The sequence below is a fragment of the Eublepharis macularius genome, chromosome 17, assembly GCF_028583425.1.
Source record: "Eublepharis macularius isolate TG4126 chromosome 17, MPM_Emac_v1.0, whole genome shotgun sequence".
NCBI classification, from domain to species: Eukaryota; Metazoa; Chordata; class Lepidosauria; order Squamata; family Eublepharidae; genus Eublepharis; species Eublepharis macularius.
In genome coordinates, this window is record NC_072806.1 from 29,062,860 (window position 1) to 29,077,721 (window position 14,862).

At 44.9% G+C, this 14,862-nt stretch overlaps 1 protein-coding gene across 1 annotated transcript; it reads left to right on the forward strand.

Annotated features, from left to right (window-relative positions):
• The first annotated feature begins 1,033 nt into the window (after positions 1–1,033).
• Positions 1,034–14,148, forward strand: CRYBA1 (crystallin beta A1). Its single transcript, XM_055001602.1, has 6 exons — positions 1,034–1,117; positions 2,216–2,280; positions 2,656–2,774; positions 5,492–5,633; positions 12,187–12,329; positions 14,001–14,148. The coding sequence occupies exons 1-6, from the start codon at positions 1,087–1,089 to the stop codon at positions 14,146–14,148; spliced, it is 648 nt and encodes a 215-aa protein (XP_054857577.1). The 5' UTR covers positions 1,034–1,086.
• Positions 14,149–14,862: the final 714 nt, after the last annotated feature.

The following is a 14,862-nucleotide window of genomic DNA, read 5'->3' on the forward strand; positions in this document are numbered from 1 at the left end:
ACCTGGCTGTCCTTCATTGAATTAGCACCCCTAAGCCTTGCCAGAGCTGAAAGGAGCAGGGAAAGTGGATGGCACGATCGTGGATTCATACAAGAACAGCCTTCCACACCATTCTTTCATGGTTAGGACAAGCTGAGGAACTCTGGCTTTCTGTATCCCTTGCCACTGCCCTTACTCGGATCACCCAGGTGAGCCTGATCTCATCAGATCTCAGAAACTAAGCAGGCTTGGCCCTGATTAGTACTTGTATGGGAGGCCACTAAGGAAGTCCAGGGTCACTATGCAGAGGCAGGCAATGGCAAACCACCTCAGGACATCTCTTGGCTTGAAAACCCGTAAGTTGGCTGTGACTTGATGGCACCGTATGCGCCTTACAGACCACCGTCTGCTGCTGCCTACTTCTCAGACCCCTCAGTTAGGGGTCCGTTAGGAAGAGTTCTGTGGAAATAAAAGGTTTGCCTATTTCCGTGCCCCCTCCACACACAATGTGTGACTAACACAGCAATGACTGTTGATACTCTCTTTCCTTTCTGGATTTCCTCTGAATCTGGCTACCCTTTCTGTCCTGCCTTTCACCACTGCATGGAAGGCAGAAGGTCAACAGACTCTGTCCTTCCCATCTTGGACCTACGGAAAGGCCCATCGTTCACTAAGACCCTGAGCCCCATCAAAACTTAACCCAGAGTCAATTGGGCTGGGCTGCTCCTCCCTTCTCCCTCCTGTCTTTGCTTCCTTGGAGAACGACAGCTCCATGAAGCAAGCTGCTCCATAAAGGACCAGAGGCAAAATCACAGCACTTTTTTTGCCAGGGTGCGGATGCGCTTCTCCTCTCCATATTATGGGGGAGGCCAGCTAGGCACTCCACTAGGAATGTAACCACCTCACTGGGGTGGGGTAGATTTGATCTATTCTTTGCCAGGAATGCAACTTGGACTGTAGAAGCGAGCGGCTGAAATCTCCAGGGATCAAGCGATGCACAATGGCAGAGAATGCATTGCGCTGACCACAGCACAAACACAGCCCGGCACATGTGGGGACTCTGGCCCTATATAAAGAAATGGAGCCAGCCCCGACAGCAGGTGGCCCATGGAGGAACTGTCAGCAATCACTGATCGAGGTGAGTCACCCTGCGGAGATGTGCTTCTGTCCTGTGTCCCAGATCTGAATTTTGTTTGGGAGGCTGAGCCTCCAGTCCCTGGCTAACCCAACGGCTTTTGACGAAGCAGCACCATTGGGTCAGTCAGGGGCAGGGCTGGGCAGGTGAACTCTGGACTCCTAGGCAAGGGTTTTGTCCACGCAATCTGCATCTGTTTAACCTTACTACTTTGGGCAGCCGGCTCAGGAATCCCATTTGTCTGTACAGCCTGCTGACTGTAGCCTGCTGCTGCCAAAACAAATTTTCGAAGGAATGCGACGGGTGTTTGAACTAGTCATTCAGGGTTCAGTTTTGATTTTGAAATTTAACCTCCGCGCTAGAGTTTTGGAGTCAAATGCTGATGTCCAGATTCAGTGGCTGGGGCAATAGGAACAGAAAGTGCACGATGTTACCTGGCAAGCCACCCACCAGCTAGCGTCAAATACGGAGTGTTCTGCATAATCACTCTCTATCATATGATGGTGTTCAGCAGGGCTTTTTTTCAGCTGGAACGCAGTGGAACGGAGTTCCGGAACCTCTTGAAAATGGTCACATGGCTGGTGGCTCCGCCCCCTGATCTCCAGACAGAGGGGAGTTGAGGGGAGTCTGGAGATCAGGGGCGGGGCCACCAGCCATGTGACCATTTTCTCTGCGGGCAACCCACTGAGTTCCACCACCTCTTTTCCCAGAAAAAAAGCCCTGGTGTTCAGTATAGAATGTCCAACAAATATGTGCTCATCCAGACCCCATTAGAAGAGAAATCAGCCTCAGGGCTCGAAGGAGAACTTTGGGGAGCAATTTGCCCTCTGTTCCAATGTCCACTTGTTCCCGTGATACAATTTGGGTACTTGAAAATGCCTTGTAGGAACAGAGATGCAAAATATTTTGACTGTGTCACAAATCCCCATTAAGGGCACATTGTCCGGTTATTTTGTGCTTGTGATCGCCATTGCCTGGCACTGCCCTCTGCTGGGAATGTTTGTGCTTACAACAACGTGCAAATTCTTGAACACGGAAAGATCCAGTCCCCAAGGCTTAGGTTTTAAGGAAAATTGTTTCCCCCACCCCTCTTCTTCATAGAAACCATCTTTGCAGCCAAGATGGCGCAAACAAATCCCCAGCCTCCGCAGCTTGGACCGTGGAAGGTATGTTTTCTATATTTTTTACTCTGGGGAAAAAAAGTCTGGTGGCCCTTCAAAGTCTAACAGATGTCCTCTAGCTATTAGTCTTTAAGTGGCCACAAGACTCCTTTTTGCTCTTGATGCAACAGGCTAACACAGCAACCCCACTGGAATGTACTTGGGGGAAGAAAACCACAGAGCCAGGCTCAGAGAGCTATCTTGCCAAACACAGATGTAGCTGGGCAGGGGAAAGGTTGATCCTGCAGTAAAGAAACAACCGCTGCACATGGCAGAAATCATGCAACGAAGTCAGTTGCTGAAGTTATGGTGAACTTCTCACTCACTTGCAGTCTTTGAATGGTAGGGCAGAGCACCCACCAATGGTGTACTCCCTTTCAGATCACTGCCTATGACCAAGAGAACTTCCAGGGGAAACGGATGGAATTCACCACCTCCTGTCCCAGTGTCACAGAGTGCAGCTTTGACAACGTCTGCTCACTCAAGGTGGAGTGTGGCGCGTGAGTATGGGAACCCTCCTCCCTAGCAAAGTCAAGCCCCCAAGGATGAGTTGGGGGGTGCTGGTGCCATGGAAAGATCAGAGCCCCACGTGCTCCAAGAAGCTTTGTGCTGAAGACAGCTTTCTCCCACCACTCTAGTGCAAACTGACATGTAGCAAGCCCATCCATCTTTTTATTAAGAGATCCCAGAACTGATTGCTTGAACTACACCTACCAGGTGTCCTTCCAAAGCTCACTGCCCTCCAAGCAATATGTATACCATTCATTTAATACTGGCAGCTGATTGGCTATAGGGGGTCAAAGTCTCAAGGCCTTTCTCAGTTTTATTAGCATCCAGCTGCCTGAGCCCATTGTGACCTCAAAGTAGCTGAGCCAATGGCAGACAGACAAGCCGTGACTCCTCCCAAATCCTACTATGACATCAGAGCAGTTCAACCACTTCTTTTGAGATGATTTCCCGTTGGCTCTGAACACGTATCTTTTACTTTGAATATGATATTTTAAATTAAAAGTGATGCTATTGTTTTGAAATGTTTTCCTTCCCCAAACCTTCAAAGGCAGTGGACATTTCAAATAATGTTTAGGATAAACTGATAAATTCAGTTTGATATATGAAATTGAGTTTTATAAGATGGAATTGTTTGATCTCTTTTGCTACCTTGTTTTTATACTCTGATGTGATCTGCTCTGAACCTGCTTGAAGGAAAAGTGGAATATAAGTGCAATAATTAATTACATTCAGCACTTACAGTGCCCACTGCACTTTCCATACAGGATCTCTGGAATCCCCACAGCTACCTTTGTAATGCATCAGATGGGAGGAAGGAATGGAGTTGAGAGAGAGAGAGAGAGCTTGCTTGCTTAACGCAAGACTTCATTCAGAACCCAGTTTCTTTGCAGCTCTGCTACAGTAGCTCCTGAACCTTCAATTTATCTAATAGTAAACTGGCTGGCCCCTCTGCAGATATTGAAAGCAGCACAAGGGGGCCACCCACAGATGAAGCAGGGATCCTTGTGTACTTAGGGGGTGCTCCCCAGATGGGCTGGCAAGTATGACTCTGGAGACTAACTAGAAGTAAAGGCCCCCCCCCTACACACAAATATTGCCTAATGAGAGCTGAGCCTGCTCCAGGAGGCATGGAAAGTTGGGAAACACCAAGTATCAGTTTAGGGGGGGAAGGAGGGGAAAACCAGCCTGTTCAAACCCCCGAGATCTTGTAGAATGCCTGAGGAAAGGGAGAGGGGTTTCCCCACAAGTAGTTGTTCTTTTTAACTACTCCGCCTAAGTTACATGGCTTTAGGACCATCTCCTTTCAATTGGTTGTTAGAGACTTTTAAAAAATCTGATATTGGGTTTTAGGGGATAATATTTTAGGGATTTTTCAACTGGTTTACTTTAATTAATTAATTAAATTTCTAACCCATCCTCCTCACAAATGGGCTTAGGGCAGGTAACAACATTAATTAATAACAGCAATAAATACAGTAAAAATACGAAGTACAAAACTCAGTTTAAAGCCATAAACCTATCCGACAGCAGCAAAGATGTTAAAACTATACACCCCTTCAGCAACCAGAGTGGGGTAGGGCAGGCAGGTCATAGATGTTTTAGATAACAACAGACCAAGGCCACAGCAGAGAGGCAGACCAGGTAGCCCGCCCAGACCTCAAACATTGCCATAGGCCTGGCAGAACATCTCCATCTTACAGGTCCAGCGGAACTGTAATAAGTCCCACAGGGTATCTCGATGGAGAGTTCCACCAAGCCAGCGCCTGGTCCGAAAAGGACCTGGCCCTAGTTGAGGCTAGGCAAACATCCTTGGGGCCAGGGACCACCAGAAGATGTTGATCGGTTGAACATAGAGCCCTCCGGGGAACACATTGAAAGAGGCGGTCCTGCAAGGTATGCAGGTCCCAGCTCATTTAGGCTTTGAACACAATAGTCAATACCTTGAACTTAACTCGGAACTCAACTGGAAGCCAGGGCAGCTGGCACAAGATAGGTCTAATGTGTATCCTAACCAGAGTCCTGGTGAGGATATGTGCCAGTCACATATGTTATAAGTTCGTACAGAGGCAAGCTATATATCTTTTAAATATATCAATTTCCAAATAATCTCCCCTCACCCTCCATTATAAATAGGTGGCAGCGTGGTTTCAGGCAGGCCTAAATACTTGGTATGGGTTAAGAACACAAGATGATGCCGAGCAAGATTCAAGTCCAGTATGACCTTCAAGACCAACAAGGTTTTCAGGGGATAAGCTTTCGGGAGTCAAGCTCCCATTGTCAGGGTAATACGGGATAGCCTGAATGTAATCGTACAGTCAAGGACCATTTGGGACAATGAGGGGGCTGAAGGATTACCAAAGCAGAAGGGTCCAAAACATGCCCTTAACACAGAACAAGAACTCTCTACCAGGAGCATCCCACAGGCTCTCTTTAGACTAAAGGCCAAGCTACAAGTGACGAATGACACTTGAACAGCAAGTGGATTGAGTGGAGGGCAAGTGAACCCCGAGGAATACACTTGCCGTTCAAGTGTCATTCGTCACTTGTAGTTTGGCCCTAACAAGATTCCCTCCTCTTTGGGGCCACCTGTCAGCAGCCACCGTGCGAGGCCTGGAAATAAAGGGGGCAAAGAGCTGCTCGTTGCTGGCCTGTGAGGGGAGAACCTCAACAGAGTGCCTGGAGCCACCTTTCCTGCCTTCTCTTGCAGCTGGTTTGGCTACGAGCACACCAACTTCTGTGGACAACAGTTTGTCCTAGAACGAGGCGAGTATCCCCGATGGGAGGCCTGGAGTGGCAGCAATGCTTACCACGTAGAGCGGCTGATGTCCTTCCGCCCCATCGGCTCCGCAGTAAGTCTTTCTTTTGGTATCTGGCCCCTCCACTTCAAAGCACATTCCAAGAAAAATATAGATTCGCTTTTAAATACTATTGACAGTGCAGTAGGTAAGTCTATGTAGGGTTGCCAGCTCCGTATTAGAAAGATTTGTGGAGTAGAGCCTGGAAAGGGTGGAGTTCGGGGAGGGGAGAAACCTTAACGGTGTAATGCCATAGAGTCCACCTTCCAAAATAGCTATATTATCCAGGGGAACTGATCTCTGTAGCCAAGGATCAGTTGTAATTCTGGGACATCTCCAGCTACACCTGGAGATTGGTAACTGTATTTTGTAGTGATGGGGGGAAGAGGTTTACTTTGTTTTCCTTGCCCTGCCAGTTTTTCAGGTCTATATCAGATTTCTGCTTGTTTTCAATCTGCAATCCTTCCCTTATTGTTTATTGAATGTCCCAGCTGTTGATTGTATTGAATTACACTGTGTAATCCACTTGGAGTCTCAGTGAGAAAGGGGGATTGGAAATAACGTAAATAAGATAAAACAAAAAAATTAAAACATGAGATTGAGGTCCTATGTATTTCTATTTTTTACCTTGATTTCCACTGCCGCCATTTACACTTAAAGATACTGTTTTATTTATATAAAAAATTTTTTTTAAACTTATGCCCTGGTGTATCCGTTCTGCGCCATCAAATTACTTCTAACTTACGGCAACCCTATGAATAAATGACCACCAAAACATCCCATAACTGGCAGCCTTGCTCAGATCTTGCAAACCGAAGACTGTGGCTTTCTTTATTGAGTCCAGCCATCTCATTTTGGGTCTTTTTCTTTTCTTACTGCCTCCAACTTTTCCTAATATTATTGCCTTTTCCAGTGAGTCTAAAGTACAATAGCCTCAGTTTAGTTATTTGAGCTTCTAGGGAAAATTGAAGTTTGATTTGATCTAGAACCCACTTACTTGTCTTTTTTTTAGCTTTAAATTTTATTTGAAAGGAAAAAAACCTAGTAAAGATAGTAAACAATGCATAAAATAGCCTAAGCAATAGGAACAGTATATATAGCAGCCTATTATACTACAAACTATTTCTCCTCTCCATCCCCTTACTTACATACACTCAACATTTTATATTCAAAATTTTAAAATGTTAATTTTACGGTTCATCTACGTTAGTAATAGCTATCCTTAGTTTTTATTAACTGTCATTTAGCAGCAAAATAGTCAAAAAAGTCTTTCCCTTTTTTAACATTCTAAAATTTGTCTATTATGTATATAAGAAGTTAATTTGGCCATAAACACATATTCAATTTGTTCATCCACTTAGTCACATCTGGGCAAGATTCTGTCTTCCATTTTGCTGCATATATTACTCTCGCTGCCATCACCATATATTTAGAAAGTTCATTGTGTGCTTTTGCAATATTACAAGATAAAATATTTAATAACATATTTTTAGGGTTCAGCTCAAAGCGAAACTTTAATATCTTCTGCATCTCTTCATGTATTTTTGTCCAATATCTTCTTGCCATCTTACATGTCCACCACACATGATAGACTGTTGCACCCTTATGCTGATGTTTCCAACACCTACCGCTATAATCTTTATTAGCTTTGCAATGTCCTTAGGGATAATATATCATCTTAAAAACATTTTATACCAATTCTCTTATTTATCTTTTTGGACATCCATGGTATCCATAAAACTCTCCACAATTCAAATGAATAAATTTTCTTCCAGTCAGCTTTCTTAGTTGTCCAACTTTCACATCCATACGTAATACCATATATATTATGGTATTACCATAGAATACATAGTATGAATTATTGATCTTGGTTGCCAGCGACACTTCCTTACTTTTATGGATCTTTTCCAGTCCCTTCATTGCCGCCCCGCCAAGTCTCGATCTCCTGATTTCTTGGTTGCAGTCTCCCTTTTGGTTTATGACTGAGCCAAGGGATAGAAAATCTCTAACAACTTCAACATCTTCATTGTCAACATTAAAGCTGAATCAGCAGTCTACTTTTGTCTTCTTGATGTTCAGCCGTAATCCTGCTCTGGTGCTTTCTCCTTTAACCTTCATCAGTAATAGTTTCAAGTCTTTACTATTTTCTCCCAGTGATGTGGTATCATCAGCATATTTCAGATTGTTCATGTTCCTTCCACCAGTTTTAACTCTGCCTTCATCTAATTCTAATCCAGCTTTATTTATGATCTGTTCAGCACATAGATTGAACAGATAAAGATAAAATATATCCTTGTCTGACACCTTTGCTAATTGGAAACGGTTCTGTTTCTTCATGTTCTGTACTATCAGTAGCGTCTTGTTCAGAACAAGGGTACTGCATCAAAATGACACACCCGTTTCTTTTAAATCCATCCATAGCTTTTCATGATCCACCCAGTCAAAAACTTTGCTTTTAGCTATAAATACAGCAAGGACAAGAACTACGCCGTGACAAACTAAGTCAAACTACAGGGAAAAATGAATATACATATGAAGCAATGAAATAGAACAATGAAATGAAAATATAAATTAATACTCCAGTTATTATTTAATGCATGTAGAGAAATATGGTATTGAGGGCAACAAGGTCTAATAATGGAGAGCAGGTATAAAACAATTTCTCTTGAAATTCTATGGTACGCTGCAGTATACAACATAAATGTGCAATAAGATTTCTAGTGACTCTTCCCTTTCTGAATCCAGCATGAACATCTAGCATCTGTCATTCCATATATAGTAAGAGTATTTGTTGCAAAAGTCTGAGGGCTACTTTGTGTGGGAAAGTAATGTGACTGCCTGGTAGTTGCTGCAATCTTTGATGTCTCCTTTTTCAGAACTGGAATGTAGATTGAGGTCTTCCACTCTGTGGGTCGTTTTGTTTTCCATGTCTGTTGGCATATTGTTAAGATTTTGATAGACTGTTTCTGTAACTTGAAATAGCTCTATTGATATCCCAACTGTTCCTGGTGTTTTGTCTTTCCCAATTGCTTTCACTTCACTTTCTAAAATTGTAGGCTCTTCATCAAAATATTTGTTGAAGGAATCTGTCATCCTTTCATCTCTTCTGTATAGTTCTTCAATGTATAGTTTCCACCTTTTCCTTATTTTGGCCTGATCAAATAATGTATTTCAGTGTTGATCTTTCAGCATCCCTAGCCATGGTCTGAATTTCCTTTTGATCTCCTGGATCTTGTGGAGCAGATCCCTTGTCCTTCCTTTTTCATTGTACTGTTTCTTTGCACTGGTTATTATGACACCCTTGGCAATCCCTATGCCAGTTCTAAGCCCTAATAAATTAAAATACCTAATTTTCTTCCCTATCAAGTGGTCACTTTATAGTGTTATGGAGCTTTACCCCACTTATGAGAGCCAGTTTGGTGTACTGGTTAAGAGCGGCAGGACTCTAATCTGGAGATCCAGGTTTGATTCCCCACTCCTCCGCTTGAAGCCAGCTGGGTGACCTTGGGTCAGTCACAGCTCTCTCAGAGCTCTCTCAGCCCCACTCACCTCACAGGGTGATTGTCATGAGGATAACACGCTTTGTAAACAGCTCTGAGTGGGCATTAAGTTGTCCTGAAGGGCAGTATATAAATTGAATGTTGTTATTGTGGAGGAAGTATTTACTTTAAAATAGGCAAATGGAAACTAAGAGTTTCTGTGCTGTTTCAAAGCAACACATTTACCACTAAACCACAAGGCTGTGTTGAGATTATTATTCTATCTGATAATCAGTCTCTAACAGGTAATCAGCCCCCTCTGACTGAAGAGAGGTCAGAAGTTTATTTATTCCAGATGTCAAGTGAAAACCTTGTGTCCCAGGCAAAGATCACTCAATGCCCTCTAAGATTTTTATTTAAAAGCACTCTAATAACAAAACAAAGAATCACAATGATACAAACCACTACTATATAAAAATTAAATTAGAAACAAAAAGCATACATGTCATACCTTATCCTATCTGAAATTTAAAAGATGTACAATTTCTGAGATTCTTACATTTTCAGAAAAGAATGTCTCAGCAACCCAAATCTGAAATTCATTTTTTTTTTAAAGGCTGTGGCTAGCTTTTATATATAGCCAGCCGCCGGGATCGAACTCAGATCGTGTGCAGAGCTTGGGCTGCTGTACTGCAACTTACCACTCTGCGCCATGGGGCTCCTATATAGTGGTAAGTTGCAGTACTGCAGCCCAAGCTCTGCTTATGACCCAAGTTCGATCCCAGCGGAAGCTGGGTTCAGGTAGCTGGCTCAAGGTTGACTCAGCCTTCCATCCTTCCGAGGTTGGTAAAGTGAGTACCCAGTTTCCTGGGGATAAAGTGTAGATGACTGGGGAAGGCAATGGCAAACCACCCTGTAACAAAAGTCTGCCAAAAACACGTTGTGTTGCAACATCCCCCCATGGGTCAGTAATGACTTGGTGCTTGCACAGGGGACCACCTTTACCTTATATATGGCCAATTACAAGAACCTCACACGGCTTTATTAAACAATTTAATTAATAACAACAACAACATTCGATTTATATACCGCCCTTCACGACAACTTAATGTCCACTCAGAGCAGTTTACAAAGTATGCCATTATTATCCCCACAACAAAACACCCTGTGAGGTGGGTGGGGTTGAGAGAGCTCTGAGAGAGCTGTGACTGACTCAGCCTTCCATCCTTCTGAGGTCACCCACCTGGCTTTAAGCAGAGGAGTGGGGAATCAAACCCGGCTCTCCAGATTAGAGTCCCGCACTCTTAACCTCTACACCAAACTGGCTCTCCAAATTGGTTTCCTCCAAAGGTGTGATGTAAGATGCCTCTAAGCAATGAATGGCAATTTCTCGTTTCAAAGGGTGTTCTGCTTTTTCTGCTCTGAGATTTAGTCTGGGCATAAGCTATCTTTCTCTCAGCTGGGACAATGAGATCAAAGCGGACACAGTAAGAGGCCTACTTTGATTCACGATTCTGTATCATTGCTGTCAAGAGTCCGTAATGAGTCTCTGCTTAGTTTGCTCTGATGTCTTCCTTCTGGCTCTTCCTTCCTTAGTCTGATCCATATCTTGAAGACCACACCTTGAAGGCACATATACGAAGTCAGTAATTTCCTCCTACTCAGGTTGCTCACTGAAGATGCTGGAATAAGCATGGCAGTGTGCTACACCTGGAAGATGCTATACCCATTCTTCCTTAGCTGGCCCTCTCAGACGCCTTTTCGTCTCAGTTCCCCTTCCAGGCCATAGGTTCCTTCCTTCAGAGAGGTGTTCATTTGCTGTCGTCGTCATCTTCTTCTTCTTCTTCTTCTTTCCATTGCCTCTGCTGATAACCAGTGAATCTTCTGACCCACTAACTGACCTCAGCTATCTTTGTGAGTTGAGGCTGGCCTTTTTTTCCCACCATACCCTTCAACCAATTAAAACTCACTGTATGTCAGGCTCTCCTCTCATCCATTCTACGCCAAAGGCCAATGATAGGGAGAATGGCAGTTCAGAAGGTGGACTTTTCGGCATTACACCCTGCTGAGCTTGCTCTGCTCCCCAAACTTCTTCCTACCCAAAGCTCCACCCCAATTCTCCAGGAATTTCCCAATCCAGAGCTGGCAGCCATCTCCACCAACCAACCAACCAACCAACCAACCAACCAACCAACCAACCAACCAACCAACCAACCAACCAACCAACCAACCAACCAACCAACCGTGATGCATTTTGAATCCTACACCGTATAAGCGTGACTTGCTGAAAACCTCAGAAAGAGAACCAGCCATTTGGTTAACAGTAGCTAAATACCAGCACCACCACTGCTTGGCAGGCTGCACAGAGGCCTACCCGCTCTTTAGCTTTACTTCTCTCACAGGAGAAAGGTTGCCTCACAATTTTACAGTTCTTAATATTGAACGTTACCTTTGTGTACGCCGATGATTTATAATCTTTATAAATATTTGATCACTTTCCACATAGGAGTTTAGCTGTTTCTCTATACAGAATTTTATCGCAGGGTGGATGTACGTTCCTGGGGAAATTCTAGTGTCGTTTTTAAGATGCCTCCACCAATCCAAGGTGACCTTAATGTGTTAATTCCTCTTTTACTATTTTGTTAGGTCCCCGCCATCACCACCACCGAGGAAAAAGGGGAAAGTTTAAACACTGTGATGGGTTTCAAAAAGAAGCCCTAATTGCTGGGTTTTTAGGCAGGCTTCTGAGGGCATCTTTGCTGATGATTCAAGGTTTTGACCATCCCAAAATTGAAAGAGATAAGGGAAGGTTCTGCTTACAGTGCCCATCACAACTACATGCAGGCACTTGTCACAGCTGCAGAGATGGTTTGTTTCTTAAAATGATGTGTGCTGGGAATGACACCTGCCAGGAAGCCCCCCCCCCCTGGGCCCTGCCTTGGAATCCTTTATCAGTTACCTCAGGGAAACCGGGAAAGGCACTCTGCATACACTCCAGGGCACCCTTGCCATTTATTCACTCATCCCACACCCAAGTGCTGGAAACACAGGCAGGCAGGTCTGAGACCTGGCTATTCGTCTAAGCAGAAATCTGCTCTGATCTTGGGTCTGTTCTTTTCCACCAACAGAACCACAAAGAGTCCAAGATCACCCTGTTTGAGAAGGAAAACTTCCTGGGGCGTCAGTGGGAAGTTCTGGACGACTTTCCTTCCTTGCAAGCTATGGGCTGGGGCAACAATGAAGTGGGCTCCATGAAAGTTCACTCTGGCGCGTAAGTAAGAGGCACAGCTGGCTGGCAGCTGTGTCGGAAGCCCAGCTCTATCATATGCTGCAAAGAGCCCCACAGGGAATTGGCAGGGGGGCAGAACCCACTCCCCTGAGCCTTTTCTATTGCTACCTAAGAGGTGTGCATGGCAGGGGCTGCGGCAAGGGTGGTTGCCCAGGCACATGCAATGCTTTCAAGGGGCAAGCGTAGGTTCCATAGGTTGAGAAAGACCAAGGTCAGAGGTGGATGGGTCAGCTGTCCAGGATGCCCTCCTCCATTGCTTTAAATGCCAGAGGGGTAGCCATGTTAGTCTCTTACAGCAGAAGTCTTGCAGCACCTTAAAGCCTAACTGATGTATTGAGGGGGCAGGTTTTGGGGGCTAGAGCACACGTGGTCACATTTCTAGTGGTGCTGTCTTCTCTAAGTAGCTATCACTTCAAACTGTTGAGAGTGCCATATATGCCTCTCTTCCCCACTATCCCATTTGATGTTCACAACCCTGTGCGGCAGGTTAAGCCGACAGTTACTGGACCCATGTATTTCATGGCTGAGTTGGGATTTTATCTGGGTCTTCCCACCCAGTCCTGGTGTGACTGCTAAACCTACCCTAGTCCCTCTAGCCAGAGCCTGTTTTCCCACAGCCCCTCCTAAGGGCCAGTTCTCCATCCCCATGGGGTTTGACTAGAAAGAGTAATTATTTATTTGCCAGCTACACAATGTGCAATAAATTAGATGGGATTCTTAAGAGAGGTCATCTACACACTGGAGGGCATTTGGATTTCAAGCAAGCCTTTCTCCTCTCCTGCCATGGTTTCTGGCAGCAGGTGAAGGAAAGTTGCTTCCTACTGCTCACACCCCACACTGAGGATAAAAATCATGGATATTTCTCCCATAGGCCCTTTAAAACGTGACACAGGACACACAGGACTTCAACCTAACAGTAAAGCCCTCAGGTTTAACCGTCTCACAGAATGTATGCCCAAGACAGACATTTCACTTGCATATATCACAAAAGTCCAGCAGCACCACGACTAACAGTATTTATTCCAGAAGCAGCTTTTACCAGTCAGAGCTCAGAAACAATCAAAGAAAGAAAATAATGAAGGCTCATCTGAGGAAGGGAGCCCCAGTTTACATAAGCTCACGGTAGAATAAATTCTCTTTGTCATAGGGTGGGGCCCGTGACTCAGCGGCAGAACATCTGCTTAGCATGCAAAAGGTCCCCGGTTCAATCCCTAGGTTGCTCCAGCTACAAGTATCAGGTAATAGGTGATGTGAAAGACCCCAGCAACCCTGGAGAGCCACTGCCGATCTGAATAGGCAATATTGACCTTCATGGACCAATGTTCTGATTCAGTATACGGCAGCTTCATGTGCGTTCACATGGAAGGCGCCACTGGACTTCTGTTTTGTTTTGCTACAATAGACTTAACACAGCTAGCCCCTCTGGAACATAACACGAAATACCTATGTAAAACACCAGATCAGGACTGGGGAGAGCTAGACTCAAATCTTGTCTGGAGTGCCGTTCTGACATTGTAACTGTAGCTTGGAGGGTATTCGAGGATGATGGGCTACAGAGTAAAGGCTAAGAACCCCCCACCCCCAAGTTAGAGTCAAGCCCAAAGAGCTCATCGACGCAGCTCGGCGCCTGATGTCTGTTCCTTCCCCCTGCAGATGGGTTTGCTACCAGTATCCTGGCTACCGTGGCTACCAGTACATCATGGAATCTGACCACCACAGTGGCGACTACAAGCATTGGCGGGAGTGGGGCTCACATGCCCAGACCTTCCAGATCCAGTCAATCCGGCGCATCCAGCAGTAGCTACACAATGCTTGGGAGCATCAACCAACACTGGACTCCCCTTCTCCGCACTCCCACCCTCTGAGCCACACGTGGGCCACGAGCCCTGGGGTAAGGGAACTGCTTCCTCCTGGGGCCCTCTTTGACACCGTGATCACAAATAAATGCCTTGGAAGAAAACAGGGCACTTAATGTATTTTTTGTCAGAGGTGCGTTTGTAACAAGATGATTAGAACACGTTCCTGCACACAAGTGATTTCCACAATGCTGATTCTAAGTATTGCAAAGTAAGGCCTGCTTTAAAGAAAAATTCTGCATTAAGAGGAACTATTTTGAGCCGGTCATTCAGCCTAGCCTATTTCACAGGGTTGGTACAAGGATAAAACAGAGGAAGGAAGAACCCTGAGCTTCCCAAAGGACAGGATTAAAATGGGAGAGATCTATTAAATGCGCATCAGTCTGTACATTTTTTCAGTATTGCCGTATTTCAGGAAAGGCACGAACCGTTTACACTTCAACCCTCACAGCTCAGCCCCTCCCATTTGCTAGGATAGCTTTGCAAGCGGCTGGGCTAAAAACTTCTTTGAAAAGCAACAGGAGTATCGGTCTGCTAAACGGGAGTTCTGTGCCACTCTCACAGCCCGTTCTGCTTATCTGCAGAACAGCCACCGCTGCTTATAGGGCAGTTGCTCCAACATAGACAAGGAGGCTAATATGTTGAATAGAGAGAGCTAA